The 17926-nt window shown below is 42.9% G+C and overlaps 4 protein-coding genes across 8 annotated transcripts; 3 read left to right on the plus strand and 1 right to left on the minus strand.

The window, feature by feature from the left end:
• The first annotated feature begins 183 nt into the window (after positions 1 to 183).
• Positions 184 to 5750, plus strand: LOC135597286 (uncharacterized). Its single transcript, XM_065090041.1, has 8 exons — positions 184 to 919; positions 3179 to 3212; positions 3424 to 3651; positions 3878 to 3967; positions 4879 to 4944; positions 5032 to 5123; positions 5253 to 5300; positions 5370 to 5750. Exons 1-8 carry the CDS (start codon positions 579 to 581, stop codon positions 5473 to 5475), a joined length of 1005 nt encoding a protein of 334 aa, XP_064946113.1. The 5' UTR covers positions 184 to 578; the 3' UTR covers positions 5476 to 5750.
• A 3232-nt stretch (positions 5751 to 8982) lies between these two features.
• Positions 8983 to 9632, minus strand: LOC135597287 (ubiquitin-ribosomal protein eS31 fusion protein-like). The gene has a single exon (XM_065090042.1). It carries the CDS (start codon positions 9575 to 9577, stop codon positions 9104 to 9106), a length of 474 nt encoding a protein of 157 aa, XP_064946114.1. The 5' UTR covers positions 9578 to 9632; the 3' UTR covers positions 8983 to 9103.
• Positions 9633 to 10311: 679 nt separating this feature from the next.
• Positions 10312 to 13273, plus strand: LOC103971487 (probable beta-D-xylosidase 2). The gene is made up of 7 exons (XM_009385512.3): positions 10312 to 10784; positions 10859 to 11164; positions 11251 to 11420; positions 11507 to 11607; positions 11691 to 12041; positions 12118 to 12528; positions 12600 to 13273. Exons 1-7 carry the CDS (start codon positions 10326 to 10328, stop codon positions 13220 to 13222), a joined length of 2421 nt encoding a protein of 806 aa, XP_009383787.3. The 5' UTR covers positions 10312 to 10325; the 3' UTR covers positions 13223 to 13273.
• A 1146-nt stretch (positions 13274 to 14419) lies between these two features.
• Positions 14420 to 17495, plus strand: LOC135583458 (uncharacterized). Of its 5 annotated transcripts, none has more exons than XM_065090046.1 (7): positions 14421 to 14696; positions 14850 to 14905; positions 15037 to 15070; positions 15145 to 15252; positions 15385 to 16800; positions 16996 to 17041; positions 17132 to 17495. In XM_065090046.1, the coding sequence occupies exons 5-7, from the start codon at positions 15495 to 15497 to the stop codon at positions 17352 to 17354; spliced, it is 1575 nt and encodes a 524-aa protein (XP_064946118.1). In that variant the 5' UTR covers positions 14421 to 14696; positions 14850 to 14905; positions 15037 to 15070; positions 15145 to 15252; positions 15385 to 15494; the 3' UTR covers positions 17355 to 17495. The 5 variants fall into 5 exon arrangements, with proteins under 5 accessions (XP_064946116.1, XP_064946120.1, XP_064946118.1 ...); XM_065090047.1 differs by having other exon boundaries at positions 15145 to 15247; XM_065090045.1 differs by having other exon boundaries at positions 15037 to 15247.
• Positions 17496 to 17926: the final 431 nt, after the last annotated feature.

The raw sequence follows: 17926 nt of genomic DNA on the forward strand, positions 1-17926 counted from the left end.
GGAAGAAACACAGATTTTAATGTTACTGTGAAGAACTTGCAGCGATTTAATCTTCTTTGTTTCACTTTTAACTCAACTTGCAGCTCTTCAGGTTTATTTTGTCAGCAAATTCTTTACAAACTTTAATCTGTGCAGGAATTTTGTCCAACAAACAGATCTCAGCTCAGATGATGAGTTGATGGGATGGAAGAAGCTCAAAATTGGTCCTTTTTACCACACAATCAATCAATCATCCATGCATGTAAAAGAAGAAGCTCATGGTTTATGGTCAAGATGGACTGTCATTGTAAGCGACAGCAACTCGTGCGTCGAATTCCTTCCTCGGTCGTCATTGCAATGGAAAGCACGTGGTGGTGTGCACAGCAAAATGAGCCAACCATCCTCAGCAATTGTTTCCGAGGCCAACCACACAGTCCAAACTACCAGGCTTCCCACAAGAAGCCGCGGCCTTATCCCAAGCTCTTTAAGCTTGACTCGGAACGCGCAGGGATGAGCTGAGAAGACAGAGAGAGCGAGCGAGCGAGCGAGAGAGGAAGGGAGAGGGAGCGCCACCGTATCCTCTCCATCCAAGGCCGTCCATGGCCTTCTTCACCCACTGGTACGACCTCCTCTGCCTCACCATGCTAGCCGGCGCTGTCCTTGTCTCCCTGTGGGGGATCCTCCGCGGGGAAGACCGCAGCAAAAGCGGGGACGACGAGGAGGCCGACCGAGCCAAGTACGGCGGCCTGTTGGCCAACGGCGACGGCGACGAAAGGGCATCAAGCACGGTGCGTAGCGAGCAGCTATGGATGAGTCGGTGGCGCGCGCTGCATCCCGCCTGCCTCCTCGCGCTCAGGCTGGTCGCTGCCCTCACCATGGCCGGCGTCCTCCTGTGGGACCTGCGGACGTATGATTGGAGCATCATGCTGTATTATACCGAGTAGGTAACTGTAAGCCTCCAATTCTTCTGTCGATCCATCGTCATGCTTTCCAAGATTACCTGCTCGGTCTGCTATCATGCAGATCTATAAGAAGAACAAACTTGAGCGCAGTAACTAATAGAAATAGAGAGTATTGGATCAGCTCAGCTTTCTTGGCTGAGGATACAATCCAAGCCTTCAGGTTACAATGGTCAGTAGGAGTACTTCATCGAAGAAACATCAGTGATCAGTTGCAGAACGCATCTCGTCGATCCCTGTGGCCTTGTGATGAGTGTTCAGCCGCCTACGAATCCTTCGCCTTCATTCAATGCTGATGAAGACTGATGTAGCTGATAGATGATGATGAGGATGATTGACGAGAGAGGAGGACGCGGGGGAGGAGGTAGATGCGAAACATTAATTAGACTTGATGATATTGATGCTGAGTCACGCGTCTTCTCTCGACCAATAGGCAATAGCTTTGTTGTTCGTTTTCATTGTTATTTCTCCAATTGCCCGCCTCACTGGTAATTTTAGGTATAACATACAGAAAAAAGAAGAAGAAGACGAAGAAAATGATAGTTGCAAGTAATCATATCGAACTCGACGAATAGATTTTTTGACTGTCGAGCGCTGTGTATCCCATGGCGATTGCCTGAGCCTTTCGCCCGCGGGTACCTGAACGGGGTTGATAGATGATTGGCAAGAAGTGATGGGGCCCGCAGTAAAGCCCGGACTGTGGGAGGGTTTCGTGGCGGGTTCGCTTGCCTGTTCGCTTGCTTCCAGTAGAAACATTAGCGCAAGAGGGGGACCACCTTTTTGTGCCGACTCGGACCGCCCCTGTCATCGCTTGTGGCGGTGGGGTTCGGCTGCTGGCTGGCGGTGGCAATGGGCCCACCTTTTTGTGCCGACTCGGACCGCCCCTGTCATCGCTTGTGGCGGTGGGGTTCGGTTGCTGGCTGGCGGTGGCAATGCCACCGCCAGCCTGTGGCATGACCGTCGCCGTCCCCGCCGGGGCGTCAGCGGCCTTGATCTCGAGCCTTGGATCCCCTCTGATCCGCGGATCCGTGAGACTAGCGCTGGAAGAAGGACAACCCGTTCTGGCTCCTCGGCCTCCGAGCTCTCGCCCTCTCGATCTAATGCTGGGTTGTTCTTCTCGACGGCGCCTTCGCGTTCTAGTCCTACACTCGGTTAGCGCTTCAAAACGGATTCTTGGCATCGAAATGTTCGGATCGCTCCTGGTATACTTCCTTGTAATCTCGTGTGCTCGATTAAAATTTCCGAAGATTAGTTTTTACTTGCTGAATCTAGAGTGGATTGGACATAGGAGGTTTTAGTTCTTAGCGAATCTGTGGCTTCAGACACATGTTCGGATTAATTAGAAAGGTAAAGGTTCTATCATCCTGGAGCAGCAGATGGAATTCCTTGGTGGAGGTTCTTAGTCATACGGCAGCTTAGGGGAAAATATCTCTGATAGAAGATCACCATGATTGCTTGTGTTGGAAATGCCTCTTCTTAGTTAGTCTGCTCTATATGTCCAATGGTATTTCAAGAACACTGTAATCAAGATGGTGATATATTAATGGGTCAAGTTCGGTTTTCAACTAGCCATAGATGAGGCTTTTCTTATTGCCGAGTTATTACTTTCTTGATATAAACATTAATTATTTCACATGCAATTAGATGATCAGGGTCCATAATCCGACTCCCCATCAAGTAAAAGGTATTTTCTTCAAGTTCCATAGACAGAGAACAGAAGACACAGCAAACCTATTGATTCGTCTGTTAGTTCTTGAGTGCATCCATCGAAGGAGTCTTGTATGTGCATTCAGCAAACACTTGTTCTTGAACAACTATGACCTGAGATAAATTTATTCCACCATGTATTCGATACATGAACTTGTTTGGTTACCTCTGGTTTATTTTAGGTTCAGCTTGTTAGTCATGAGCTAATCAGGTGTATAGATAGATCTAATGGTTCTATTGTTTTCTCTGTTCTATGAACCTATAGATATATCTTTTTAATATTACCTGTTCTTATTTTTATACCTAATAAATGCTGCAGTTAAGCTAAAATAACCTGTTTTACTTATGTATTAATTACATTATAAGGAGTGAGAAAGTGAAATATGAAGAGGGGCCATTCAGTTTCTCGTTGAATTTACATTTAAATGGTCAATAAATCTATGTGTTGTCAGAGAACCAGAAAAACACTATCTTATATGCTTGTCCTCTAAATCAGTCACTGACTGTATGTAGTTTCTGTGATTGATCTGCAGGTGGACCTTTTCATTAGTGATCATTTATTTTCTGGTATGTTCCAATGCTCTACTTTTGTGATCTTTGTAGCATTTGTTTTTCCTTTTCTTTTTTTTTTTCTCTAGAAGTTTGGTGAAAACCCCCCTATTTGTTAGTCTCTTTCTTGGAATACCCAGATACTTACAACTCATCATGATCAGATATCTCTGACAATTTATTTAATCTCGTGACTTACTCATTTATTATAAAACTTGCCTCCATACAGATTGCTACCTGTATGTCTGCTCATGGTTGCTGGATTTATGCAAAGCACGCCAAGGAAAATGATGAGGCAAATGCATTCTTTAAAAGAGATTTTGGAGAAGATTTACATGCAACTTTGACTGGAACTAACAGAAACAGAAAAGCTAGCAAATCACACAGCTTCTGTGAGCATGATGACAAGGAACAAAAGTTTGGATTTTGGGGTTACCTTATGCAAATTGCTTATCAGGTGAGCTTCTCCAGCTTCAAGCTATCACTTTGTATCATAAGGAACCAGAGCACTGTCTTCTCTTGTTTTGATGATTTTCCTATTTTCTTACAAATTATATTCTTGTGTTCATTTTGAAGGAACTTGTTTGCTTCTTTCTCTTAAGCCTTGCCAATATACAAAAACATTTGATAACTTTTAATCTTGTTGAATTTTATTAGTGAAGCTCTTCCATTCACTTGAACAGACTAGTGCAGGTGCTGTTGCATTGACGGACATTGTCTTTTGGGGCCTTCTAGTACCATTTCTTTCGGTTGAGCATTTCAAACTAGACTTGGTGCGTGCTCTCTACTTGTATAATATTTCCAAGGAAAATCTTCTTCCAGGTCTTGTTTCTTTTTAAAATGTATTAGTTTTGTGTAGCTTTTGAAATATGTAGAAATAAGTTTTCACTGAAAGTTACATGCTTTTTATTTATGTGTAGCTATAGCAATTTCTTTAGTTATCAGTCTTTTTGTACTCGGAGATAATAATGTGATGGATAATAAATTTTGTGTCATCATATACAGACGAGTGCCACGATCTTTATGTTCACAATCATTGCCTGTTCGAAGGGATATATCACTCGCAAATCTCTTATTTATGTTTACATTAATCTCTTCGTAGATAGTAAACCGGTGACATGTGGGTAGTACTAAGGGAAAAGCCTTTTAGTGAATATAGGTGTTAGAATCAGGTTCTAGCTTTCGGTGTTAGCTACAAAATGTGGGATAAGACTTGAATAAATAAGTGAAAGAGAAGAAAAGAACTTGAGAAAAATATTTTTTGATAATTATGCAGAATCAAGACCATTTATCTGTATGTTATCAACAAATATCAATACCCCAAAGTATGGCATGTTTGAATATAGGAGTTGATTGTAGCTACTAGCTAGAGCAAAGAGGAGTTAAATCGGAGGTCAGTTTATGAAGCCTCAAGGTATTGTGTTTCTTCCTAAAAAAAACGATGTTGTAAGCTGTGCCAAGTCTAATATCATTGGATTGCACAAAATGAAAATAAAGCAAGAGTTTCGTGAAGGACAGGCAGTTGAAATACCACGATAATTACTTTTATTATATTGGTGGATGCAATGATACTTTTTCTTCCATTATTTGGTTTCTTTAGTTTCTAGAAAGATTTCATTGATTCCCAGACTTTTTTATAAGCTATTCAATGCTAACCTTTTCTCTGTTTATCTTGCTTCGGCAGCTCATGGGGTGCATGCACTCCCTTAACTTTGTATTTCTTCTCCTCGATACTGCTCTAAACAGTCTGGTATGTTGCATACTCATAAGATGCTGATCACGTAAATCCAACTTTCTGTATTCAGAGTTAAAACAAAATGATTTATGCTTCTTCCAGCCTTTCCCGTGGTTCCGGATGGCATATTTTGTCCTTTGGAGCTGTATCTATGTAATTTTTCAGTGGATCCTGCATGCACGTGGTTTTTCATGGTGAGCTTGTTATTTTGTGAATGTGTTTTATTACATAAGAGTATAAAGCCAACAAATAATCAATAATGATGGTATTTCTAATGTATCTGTAGTCATTGTATAATTTCATAATGGTGAATGTTTCTTCAGGTGGCCCTACCGTTTTCTCGAGCTCTCAACTCCTTGGGCTCCACTTTGGTTAGTGTTATATTTTCTCAGTTTTCTTCCATCTATTAGTACTATTGTGATGACTAAACCAACTTGCAGGTACTTCTGCCTGGCATTGCTCCATGTCCCATGCTATGGTGTGTATAGTCTACTTGTGACAGCCAAAAACACATTGTTTCCAAAAATTTTTCATACGAGGCCCTGAGACTCACAGTTATACATGTAAATTCTGATTCTTCTTGAAGTAATCGATTGAAGAAGATGTTAATAATGATGCCATTAGTTATTTGATCACTCAGCTTCTATGTTGTTGAGACTTGAGAAGCAGCACTAGGGCAGGTTTTAACAGCGCCGTATATATAAGCTATCTTGTTGTGGCTGAACTTTCATACTGTGATATGACGAGCATGTGGAAATTCTCATGTGACATCAAAGGCTCCTCATTCATAACTAGTTCATTGACTTTTTGTAAAGCTTTCACCTGATGCTTTTATTGGTTGAGCTGGATGCTTAATGCTACTATGGATTATCATGTGATCAGCTCATCTTGACCAGTATGATAGGAAAAGAGCAAGAAAAATGTTTATCCAATCATGCAGGATTGTTTTCTGATTGTGTTCATGAGAAGCATGTTTTATGTTTTTGAGTCTGGAATTGAGCTCCTCAGTTGCTTGCTGACCTTAGTTTTCTGTGTTTTTCTTCTTTTTCACGTTGGTTGGCCTTTAAAAGAGCTGAAAAACTAAGTCAACCTAAATATCTCAAGTGTTGGAGATTGCCTGAACCACACATGTATGAGCTTGTAAATTTTGCATTGTGTGTTTGTGTTTTTTCCGTATAAACACACATTAAGGAGCCAATTATCTGTTTAACAACAAAAATTATCAGATTTATCATCTTGTGTTGATCATTAGGACACTTGAAGCAGGGGGGCATTGGTGACGATACAGACAGTTCATCCTCCCCTTGCATGATTTAGATTATTACGATTCTGATATAATGAGCAAATTTTTTCTTTTGGCTGATACAAATAAGTTTGCATATATGAGTCATCCTCAGATCTTATATTAAGGAGACATTATGAATTAAATCTTTTTTTCATACATCTTGGAATCTTGAAAAAAAAGAATTGCCATTCACCGGATATTAAACACCAATTTGGGAAGGGAAGTTGGAAAATTATAATGCTTTTACTATTTGTAAGTTCATTCTGATAGTGAAATAATATATTTTTATATACTAAAAATAATATTTATCAGATCCATTTACACAAGATTAAGGACTTAAAATTTCATCAGACATTTTTCTTTAGAAAAAAAAAACAGTATTTATTTGTGCCACACCGTAGGCTAATTAGGGAGTATCGTATGTAGTTAAATCTCATTCTAATCTCTAAGACTTAAAAAATTTATATTAAAATTTCTATAAGTATAGGTTAATTATGGATTATCCCATGTAGTTAAACCTTTTTAGCATCCTGATGAAGACTTAAAAAATTTATATTGAAATTTCTATAACTATGAAAGTGAAATATAGGTTCATTCACAGGGGCCGTGGGTGGCTATCGTGGATGAATTGCATTTGCGTCGACATCAACGCAACAACCAAGTGGTGACGAGTGATCCTTTCGCTATTCTACATTTACGTCGATGTCGACATAGTTGTCGAGCGATGATGGGCCACACGACATTTGCATTGACATCAATATAAATGTAGAGCGACATCGCTTTACATCGTGCCACTCGATGCAGTGAGTGGTTCTTTCGTCACTCGATAAATGCATCGACGCCAACGTAGTGATAACCCTTTCACTGCTCTGCATCTACGTCGGCATCAACATAGTTATTGTGCAACGAAATGACCACTCACTATGTCGACGTCAATGCAATTGCCAAGCAATGAAAGGACCATCACTACGTTGACGTTGACACAATTATCGAGCGATGAAAGGGCCACTCGACATATGCATCGGTGTCGACACGGATACAGAGCAACACTACTCTACATCTGTGTCGACACCGATGCAGATGCTAAGCAACCCTTTCGCCACTCAACAACTGCGTCGATGAGTGGCCCTTTCGTTGCTCAACAATTACGTCGATGCCAATGCAGTGAGCGACCCTTTCTCCGCTCTGTATATACGTTAACATCGACGCAGTTATCGAGTGACGAAAGGGTTGCTCAACATCTACATTGATGACCCTTTCGCGCACTTGATAACTGCATTGACACCAACGTAAATGCAGAGCAATGAAAGAGTCACTCACTACATTAGCATTGACGCAGTTGCCAAGCGACGAAAGGGTCGCTTAACATCTGTATTGACGTCACTCTACATCTATGTCGGTGTTGATGCAAATGCCGAGCGTCGACAATTGTGTTAACGTCGACATAGTGACTCTCACCTCTCGTCATTGATCTCCTCGTCCATAATAGTCATCCGCGGCTTTCAATAACGTTGTCATCCGTCACCACCAACGACAATGATTAAAATTATCTTTTTACTTATTATTTTTATGTTTTCGTCACCGGATAAATGGATATAGATATTTTACTTACACAACTATAAAATTTTCAATATAAATTTTAATATTATTTTTATGCAAGGAGGTCTAATTATAAAGTATATAATCTATAATTAGCCCGCATCACACACTGTAAGTCTAAAGAATTCGGGTTCGATCTGACTCTATCACTCACCTGATCCAACCATCCAACTTGTTGAACCATCTTGGGCGCCCAACCACGGAAATAAGACCTAATAATGCCCGTGACTTCAAACACCATGACAAGAAAATGACTAATGTTCTTCCAACAAAGAAAACGACAACAAAACACAAACAAGAAAAAGACTAGTGTTTTTCAAACAAAGAAAACAACGACAACAAAACATTAAAAAATATATATATCAGATAGTTAAAATCTGTAAAAACTTTGATAATTTATCACAACTAATTAACATCAAAAACCTTAATTCTGTAAAAGAGATAACCTCCCAAAAGTTGCCATTTTTCCTACCATATTCACCACAACTGGTAAAAGAGAAAACCTAAAGCAAAACATGTTCTTAGTCACAGGCACAGACAACAAATACCACATAACAGATTGGGAACTTTATAAAAGTCCGACAGAGAGAGACATACAGCACTGAGCCATAGAAGTGTAGAACTGACTGAAAAGTTCCATTATATATAGTATGTAGAAGTAACACAAACAGTTACTGAATCTCACCCTCGAAATTGCAAGGCATCTCAAGTTTTCAGTGAGCAATGCATTCTTGGTTGGTTAATCAATGCTTGAAGATTCTGTTCAGCTAAACAAATCTTGTATTTCCTTTTGACACCTCCAATCGGAATACAGAAATGGCAAAAAGAAAGATACACTGCTAATTTTCCTCGAGCAGCACTCTGGAAAACATATTCTAGGCTCTAGTGTGTTAATGATTTTAAGGCCATCTGAAAAAGAATTGCCATATCCAAATAGCAGTGACCTTCATAAGCAAACCGTCGATGATAATAGCAAAACGATTTGTGGTTGCAGAGAAAGATTAAAGTAAGCCACCAGAACACAAACAATGCCCGATTCGAATTCAAAGATCAAATTTTTCTTAGTTACCTATGTCCCAGCTATAACAAAATACTATGAAAGATTGAGGCCAGGAAATGAGCGGAAACCAATGTCAAAACACTGCACAAAACCAATATGTGCTACTAAATTCTTCATCCCAAAAAAGAGACATTTTTACTAGCATTTATCCATCTAAACATCCAAGTTTCGAAGATCTCACCATCTTCATCATCCGCGGCAATAGGAAGGATCTTCTTTGGAGATACTAATCAGTCGGCTTGGGCCTTAGTGTAGACATATGTGAGGCCGCACTTGCCGCAGTAGTGGCGGTCGAAGTGGTTGGCCATGAATGTGCCCGCGCCACACTCGGCGTTGGGGCACTCCTTGCGGAGGCGGCTGACCTTGCCGGTGGCGTCGTCGACCTTGTAGAACTGGAGGACGGCGAGCTTGACCTTCTTTTTCTTGTGCTTGATCTTCTTGGGCTTGGTGTAGGTCTTCTTCTTGCGCTTCTTGGCGCCGCCGCGGAGGCGGAGCACCAGGTGGAGGGTAGACTCCTTCTGGATGTTATAGTCGGCGAGGGTGCGGCCGTCCTCCAGCTGCTTCCCGGCGAAGATGAGGCGCTGCTGGTCCGGCGGGATGCCCTCCTTGTCCTGGATCTTCGCCTTCACGTTGTCGATCGTGTCCGACGACTCCACCTCAAGGGTGATCGTCTTCCCCGTCAAAGTCTTCACGAAGATCTGCATACTCACGGCGGCCCCGCTGCTTCTAGGGTTAGGGTTCCGTATCGAGAGAGGCGGCGACGAGGGTCGTGGTCGGCTTCGTCGTGAGAGACGATATTTATAGGGTCTAGGCGTCGAAGCGGTGTCCTGTTTCGCAGAAAGATTCCCGCTTAGACTCGTCCACCTAATCACGCTCCCGCATCTTGCCACGGTGTCGGCATAAAATGGTCCGGTTCGGTTTCTCGGTCGGTCCGAACGGGGTTTAATAGCTACGCGTAATATGATGACCCACCGCTTCGAGGAGTCGCTGCCAAACAACACAGGCAGATGATTAATATGTTCCATGGATACTTAGTTAAGAAGGATAAATGAGAATCCATATTTGACATTCGTTTGGAACGAGTTTAAGTTAACATCTACATTAATCCCCTTTATAAGTGGAGGTAGAGCATTGATATATAATAAAGTTATTGTCTATATATAACCAATTGATATACGTTAATCATCATTATTATTGAAATTAATCTTCTCTTTCCAATGTATAAGATATAACAGATGAGAATCCCCATAGGCTAATTTCTTGGGTAACAAATTAACCTCATGCATCTTATCTCCATCAAGCAAGCTGTTTCGTGTCGTCTTCGTAACTGCGCCATCGCTACCTCATCCAACCGATGCCATCATATACTCCATCTTCTCGTTCATAAGCCTCTTTAACCAAGCGAGAAGACACAACATGGATTCCTACCACTTCTCTTCCTTCTTTCTGTGCATGATAACTGGTTTCCTCGTCCTCATCCCTCCTTATTTCTCCACAACCCTTGCTTCTGCGGCTGCCGCCACACCACAGCATGCCTCCGAGCCCGGCGCGATCGAGACCGGCGGCAAGAACTACAGCAAAGTGTGCGACGCCGCGAGGTTCGAGGCGCTAGGCCTGCGGAAGGACGACTTCGCCTACTGCGACTCCTCGCTTCCCTACCCTGCCAGGGTAAAGGATCTCGTTGGCAGGATGACACTGGCCGAGAAGATACTCCAGCTCGGAGACCGGGCCCAGGGCGTCGGCCGCATCGGGCTGCCCAAGTACGGCTGGTGGTCAGAAGCGCTTCATGGCATCGCCGTCACCGGCCACGCTACCTACTTCGGCGATGTGGTTCCCGCAGCGACCAGCTTTCCCAACGTCATCCTCGCCGCTGCATCCTTTAACGAGTCGCTGTGGAAGAAGATCGGACAGGTAGCTGTGCATCTCACCTTTTGCATGCTCTACTTCTGCACCATCGCCGCTAAGATCGATTTCATTGGTTGCAGGCTGTTTCCACAGAAGGAAGAGCCATGTACAACTTAGGCCATACCGGGCTGAACTTTTGGAGCCCAAACGTAAACGTCGTAAGGGATCCACGGTGGGGAAGAGTTCTGGAGACACCAGGAGAGGATCCTTTTGTCGTCGGCCGCTACGCTGTAAATTTCGTGAGGGGCATGCAGGATGTCGAGGGGACTGAGAACGTACAGGACTTGGACTCGAGGCCTTTGAAGGTTTCCACATGCTGCAAGCACTACGCTGCCTATGATCTCGACAACTGGTTTGGTGTCTCTCGCCTCCACTTTGATGCCAGGGTAGGGTATCTATCATCTTGCACTAGATTAGCAACGTTCTGAGTGATCTCTGTGATGTCTGGTTCTAATGATCTCACCTGTTTAAGGTGACTGAGCAAGACATGGTGGAGACGTTCGTTCGGCCATTTGAGATGTGCGTCAAGGAAGGTGATGCGAGCAGCATCATGTGTTCCTACAATCGCGTTAATGGCGTTCCAGCATGTGCAGATGCCAAGCTCCTTTCTCAGACATTAAGAAATGATTGGCAACTTCATGGGTAAGAACGAATAAGATAGATACTTGTTTTTGTTGCCTTCTCGAGTGAATCTAATGTATCTCTATATATCCCTGTAAACTCTTCAGCTACATTGTCTCCGACTGTGACTCAGTTGAGGTGATGCATGAGCGACTCAAATGGCTCGGTGATACTGCAGAGGATGCTGTCGGTCAAGCCATGAAAGCCGGCAAGTTCAAACCCCTCCCTCTCTCTTTCTCTCTATGTATATACATAATATATGTTCTCTGAACAAAAGCTATTGTATTGTAGGACTGGATTTGGATTGTGGGCTTGGGAATCTGAACTACTACGAGAACTACACCTTGTCGGCAGTTGCTCAAGGCAAAGTGAGGGAGAGCGACATCGACAATGCTCTGAAGAACCTCTACATGGTCCTGATGAGGGCTGGATTTTTCGATAACATAGAGGCTTATGAGAACCTAGGACTGAATGATATTTGCACAAAAGAACACATCCATTTGGCTGCAGATGCCGCAAGGCAAGCCATCGTCCTCCTGAAGAACAATCTAACACTACCTCTGGACCCCAAGAAGCACAAAGATGTCGTTTTGGTTGGCCCTCATGCCAAAGCCACCAAAGCCATGATCGGCAACTACGAAGGTAAATTCATCAAACACTTTAGCCATCCACCACGGTCAACGAGATCTCAGGTGTTTGATCTGGTTCACCGTTGCAGGTATACCGTGTCGATACGTCTCGCCATTGGATTCCATTGCCAAGGATGTCAGAGTGGACTACCATGAGGGCTGTGACGTCCATTGCCGAAGCAGCCGCTCCATCCGCCCTGCCGTGGAAGCTGCAAAGAAGGCCGAGGCGACCATCATAGTCGCAGGGTTGGGCCTCGAGGTGGAGAGGGAGGAACTGGATCGGAATGATCTCCTCCTCCCTGGTTTCCAGACTGAGCTCATCAACCGAGTGGCGGAGGCCTCTGCAGGTCCTGTCGTTTTGGTGATCATGGCGGGCGGCTGCGTCGATGTATCCTTTGCCCAGAACAATCCCAAGATTGGCGCCATTCTCTGGGCTGGATACCCTGGTCAAGAAGGAGGTCAAGCCATTGCTGATGTGATATTTGGGCGTCACAATCCCGGTATCTCTGTCTCTGTGTGTGTGATGACAAGCTTCATCCAATTTTAAGCTTCATGCAATTTGGTTTTACAGGAGGAAGACTGCCATTGACATGGTACAAGAATGAGTACGTAGATGCACTGCCCATGACATCCATGCAACTGCGACCAAATGATCAGTTGGGCTACCCTGGTAGAACCTACAAGTTCTTTAATGGCACTTCCCTCTACCCATTCGGCCATGGAATGAGCTACACCCAGTTTAGCTACAGCAGGAAGAACGATTCCGGTATCTTCCTCCCCATCAAGGTGGACAACCATCACCTGTGCAAGCTGCCCTCCGACAAGGCTAATGCCACAGTGGATTCTCATTGTCCATCGATAAGCGTCGACGCGTTGGGGTGCAAGGAAGAGATGAGCTTCGAGGTGGACGTGACCAACGTCGGCAAGGTCGACGGAGACGATGTCGTGCTGGTCTACTCGAAGCCCCCGAAAGGAGTTGCAGACGCGCCACTGAAGCAACTGGTGGCGTTCCAGAGAGTGTATGTCGAGTCCGGGAAGACGAGCAGTGTGAAGTTTAGCCTAAATGCCTGCAAGGCGTTGAACTTGGTGGAGAAGACGGCATATGTTGTTCTGCACTCCGGCGAGCATGCCATCGTGGTAGGAGATGGTGACTCAGCTGTCTCCTTCCCGGTCGAGATTGAGCTCCAGCTTTAGCTAACATTTGAGCGTGTTTGATTAGATTGTGGTTTGGATTTGTTTGATGGGAGGCTCAGAGATTTAGATTTCTCTTATGAGGATATTATCAACCTATTGTTGAATGGGATGACTTCGATTATTCTACCTTTGTGCGTGCTTTAATTGAACAGATCGAATGCCGAGAATGATTATTGTCTGCTTAGAATGCAGAATGCAAACGCATCTTAAGTAGCTAAAATTGAACTGAAATTTGTTTATATGCAGAATTTGATATGAATCAAATCTCTCATTCTTCGTCATCTTTTTCTGTAAAGGCTTCAATCCATCGTCATCTGGAGAAATGGCATGCCTTTCTTCCCCTATAAATCTCATCTTTTCCGTAAAGACTTCAGTCCATCGTCATCCTGAGCGGAAAGGGGTTACCTTTACTACCTCGTTCTTATCACTGACGCAGCCCTTTTCCTCTTGTCGTGTCATCTGCAAATCTTTCAGAGGTTTATGCATACTTCTTCGCAATTGCTAATGCATAACCAAATCGCACTCGTTAGATTTTCATCTAATGCGGATCTGATGAGCTCATTCTAAAGTGAAATGGATATGGATGGAGATAAATAGCGGCTTGGGAGCAAAAGGACATGAGCACAAGAAATAGTCAATCCAAGCATCTTTTGGATGAACAAAATTTTGACTTCCTGTTGACTGCATCATAGAAAGTGTTTGTAAAAGAAAGAAAGAAGCACCGAATTGGATGCTTCCTTTGGACAATAATATAACAAGGCAAAAGAAGCCTTAGTACAATGATGAAAATTTTCATTTGTGATTTATATCATTCTATTTATATGAGTAAAAATTATGAATATTGACCTTTTATTGTTTAAAAGTCAACTTACAAAACAAACTATTGTTACCTCCCACAAATAAATAAGAAAATTGTGATGATGTATGGTGAGAAGTACTTGAAAGAATATTGTGATTAGCCATATTGCATGGCTTCTTTTAATGGAAGACATAAAAAGGAAAAAAAAGAAAAGAAAAGCAAGAGAGGAGTACCAGTGGGCAGAAGAAATGACAGAGAAATAAAAAGAGATCTGATAGATTCCTTGGGAGGTGGAGAACAGTGTCACCATTCTTTTCCTGCCCCACTCTTGTCACATCCTGGTTTTTGAGTTATTATATGCTATGGTTTTCCCAGTGGTTTCACCTTTGCTCTGGTTTGGTCTGTGTATGCTTTAAGCTTTATGACACCCTTTCTTTTCTTTTCCTCCATCTCCAGCCTTCTCCTCCTCTACAAAACACTCTCCCCACCTCAGTTTGGCCCTCCCTCATCTCCCTTTCCATAATGCCCTCTTCAACCCCATTTTCTTGTAGAGATCAGCTAGAAAAAGAGAAAAGAATAATTCTGCTCTTCCAAATACCCTAATGGCTGGAGGTGTTTTAGCTAAGAGCTGCTTCTTCACCATCCTTCTTGGACTCCACACTGTTTGCTCTTCAGGTCAGTGCCCCTCCTCTCTTCCATCATCTTCAAATTCCAGTGCTTTAGTACAAGGCATCATATGCAGCCAGTTGAGCTGCTCATTAGCCATAGCTGACAGTCTCTAACAATTTCAAGTGTAGATGAGACTGAAAAATATTAATTGGTATACAGATTTTTCCCTCTTGGTTGCAAGAATGTGTGTGCCCTAGTAAGGAAGGAGAAGAAAGGTACCATTTGTAAGATTGCTAGCATAAGCGGCTCATCATTAGCCATAGTTGAGAGTCTCTGAGAGTTTAAAGTGCAGATTAACACTGAAAATTAACTAATGTTGCATAGATTATTCCCCTTTTGGATCCAGGAATATATGTGGACAGTTTGGAAGGAGAAGAAAGGTGCCATTTTTAAGATTGATTGCATAAGCTGCTCATTAGCCATAGCTGACTGTGTGTGAGAATTTCATGTGTAGATGAACACTGAAAAACAACTGTCATCGAACAGATTCTTATTCTTTATGGGCCCAAGAATATATGTGTGTGGACTGGTTAGAAAGGGGAAGAAAGGCATCATTTGTAAGGTTACATGCACATCTATTTCCATTATTTAGACCATTGTCCTTGTCATTGATTGGTTCTTCTTTTTCCTTTTGATTTGTGAAGAAATGTTTGATCCTGATGAACCATACGTTGTCCCTGTTCTTGTCCTTCAGGAACCTTGGTGGGGTTCTCCTATGATGCAAGGGAAGAGAGCACTGCCCCTTGGTCGACCAAAGGGGCACTGTTTAAGATACTCGTGGCAAACAAGGGAGACTACATCTCCATGCATCTTTGTGTAAACCAATTCGAAGAGAAGAAACTACTCAAATTGAAAGTCACAGCAAGCTCATGGCTTAAAACTCATATCTTAGGGGCTCTCCCAAAGCTGAACATCGATAGCATTATGGTAAGCATCAGTGGACACCATTCACTCCTTTCCACCTTGGCCTCAATCAATGCTTCTCGCAAGACCTTTGGTGTTGAGAGTAGTATGAGGATCTCAGTCATGTTCTCCCTCTCAAACCTCAAGACCTTGCACAGGACACATCCTAAGACCCTTCACAGGCTGATGCATATTTTGAAGAATTTGGAGTCTCCTATAGTAGTAGAAGCTCTCGTAGATGGAGAGCAGAGCTCAGGAGAGGACTTTGTTCAATCGACTATCGAGAGGGCTTTCTCTGCTTGCACTGATTTGGCTTACCTTGATGTCCCTATCATTCTAATTGTGAGAAGCTCTGTAACCCCTAGTGAAGTTGAAATAGGTAAATTTTTTGATACAGTGATGAAGATCTTCAAGAATGATTCTGTGCGAAGAAGGATTGTCGGGCTATTCATTGGCATATCGCATCTTAGGCAACATGGACAGAAGACATTAGATTGGCAAGAGCAACTGTTCCCTCCCTTGCATAGAGAACTCCTGAACCATGGCCGAGAACTTGTCACTGCACCCAAAGTGACACTCCATGATACCTTAAATCCCATAACAAATCCTTTCACATCACCGATTACAATCCCTTCCACAAACCCAACACCTGCAGTAGTCACTGTACCTTCCACCAATCCGATCACAGTTTTCCCCACAAATCCAACCATGCCACCGGTCACCATTCCACCTATGAATCCAGTAAGCACACCAATCACAGTCCCTGCAACAAATCCTTTCCTAACTCCAGCAACGACACCGGTAGTGCCTGTGACAAATCCTACTACAACACCAGTAACATACCCTATGAACCCTCCTATGACCAACCCTGTAAGTACCTATCCATTTACACCACCGGTGAGTACACCTTCTATAACACCACCAGTCACTGTGCCAAGCACAGTCCCCATCACACCAGCAGTAACAGGGCAGACATGGTGTGTGGCCAAGACCGGAACCACGGATGCCGCACTCCAGCTTGCACTGGATTATGCTTGTGGAATTGGAGGTGCGGACTGCACAGCAATTCAGTCAACAGGAAGCTGCTTCAATCCAGATAGCCTTCAGGCTCATGCTTCATATGCCTTTAACAGCTACTATCAGAAGAATCCTGTGGGAACAAGCTGTGATTTTGGAGGAACAGCCATGCTGGTCACTGTTAATCCAAGTAAGACTTATTTTCGATTTCATTATAGTATCATAGAGATGTAGTTGAAAAACTATGACATGTAAAAGGTCAGCTAACTTGATAGAACAGTAATTACTGGTTTAAGGTAATTAAAGTAGTGTAAATTGATAGAAAGATCAGCCAACCTTATTTCTTATGGAAGTGGCTAATGCAGTCATATAAATATCTTGGCAGGCTCAGCAACTTGCATTTATCCATCATCATCATCATCGTCATCAAGGTATAGACTCAACTTTTAGATTATGTTCTTCATCTTTAGAGTTACGAATCCTGGCTCACCATGATCGATGCATCTTCATTTAATGTGCAGTTCTATTCCTAGTTACAATCCTGCATCCAGCAGCTCAGGTTCAACCCCAGGTTCAGGTTCAGGTTCATCTGTGCTGAATGCGAACAACCCCGCTGGCTCCAATTCCGTATTTGGTTCAAACAACCCAACAGGCACTGTCAGCAGTGCACTCTGTCTAACTGTTACTTGGACCTTCTTACTGGTTTTGCTTACGGTAACCTGTATCAGTCACACCATCGTGTAGATTTCTAGTTTCAGCCCTTCAGTAGCTGCTGTATGCATATGTCTGATCGAAGCTTAGAGATCAGTTAGGAAGTTCATTGTGCATAGGAACTGAGTAGTTCATTATGACTTAAAAATAGTACTTGTTGATTTGTTTGGATTCTGTATAGCATTTCACTTCCAAGTAAGCCTGGAGAACATGTCCAATCTCAAAATGGTAAGGAATTGCAGTGGTGGAGCATGGCATGGAACCTACAGATTCAAATCCAAGTTTAGTGTATTGCATTATCTCTCTGATCACCGAATGGGAGAGACAAAACAAGTTTAATTTAGTTCTCTAATTTCGTGGGCCTTTTCACCGGTGGAAACATATCAAGGTTTAGCTGAGCTATTACCAGATGCTTCTCCATGTAGGGCAAGGAGTATCTAAAACCACAAACCCGAGCTTTCTCTGAGAATGTAAAATGAAGGGAAAGAGAAAAAGAAAAAGATTCAGAAAACAGGGGATTTAGGAACTGAGATGACTGCATGAATGCAACCAAAAATGTTAATATGCTAACTTTCTTAGAAAATTCTCCATCCATCAAAAATCCA

This window comes from Musa acuminata, chromosome BXJ1-11, assembly GCF_036884655.1.
Source record: "Musa acuminata AAA Group cultivar baxijiao chromosome BXJ1-11, Cavendish_Baxijiao_AAA, whole genome shotgun sequence".
NCBI lineage: Eukaryota > Viridiplantae > Streptophyta > Magnoliopsida > Zingiberales > Musaceae > Musa > Musa acuminata.

Bases quoted from the DNA above. Each gene is read 5' to 3' on its own strand.
- LOC103971487 (XM_009385512.3), top strand. From the start codon at position 10,326: ATGATAACTGGTTTCCTCGTCCTCATCCCTCCTTATTTCTCCACAACC. The intron at 11,165-11,250 runs GTAGGGTATCTA...CACCTGTTTAAG, and splicing joins GCCTCCACTTTGATGCCAGG to GTGACTGAGCAAGACATGGT. The intron at 11,608-11,690 runs GCAAGTTCAAAC...ATTGTATTGTAG, and splicing joins CGGTCAAGCCATGAAAGCCG to GACTGGATTTGGATTGTGGG.
- LOC135583458 (XM_065090044.1), top strand. From the start codon at position 14,624: ATGGCTGGAGGTGTTTTAGCTAAGAGCTGCTTCTTCACCATCCTTCTT. The intron at 14,697-15,384 runs GTCAGTGCCCCT...CTTGTCCTTCAG, and splicing joins CCACACTGTTTGCTCTTCAG to GAACCTTGGTGGGGTTCTCC. The intron at 16,801-16,995 runs GTAAGACTTATT...ATATCTTGGCAG, and splicing joins GCTGGTCACTGTTAATCCAA to GCTCAGCAACTTGCATTTAT.
- LOC135597287 (XM_065090042.1), bottom strand. From the start codon at position 9,577: ATGCAGATCTTCGTGAAGACTTTGACGGGGAAGACGATCACCCTTGAG.
- LOC135597286 (XM_065090041.1), top strand. From the start codon at position 579: ATGGCCTTCTTCACCCACTGGTACGACCTCCTCTGCCTCACCATGCTA. The intron at 5,124-5,252 runs GTGAGCTTGTTA...ATGTTTCTTCAG, and splicing joins CATGCACGTGGTTTTTCATG to GTGGCCCTACCGTTTTCTCG. The intron at 5,301-5,369 runs GTTAGTGTTATA...ACCAACTTGCAG, and splicing joins ACTCCTTGGGCTCCACTTTG to GTACTTCTGCCTGGCATTGC.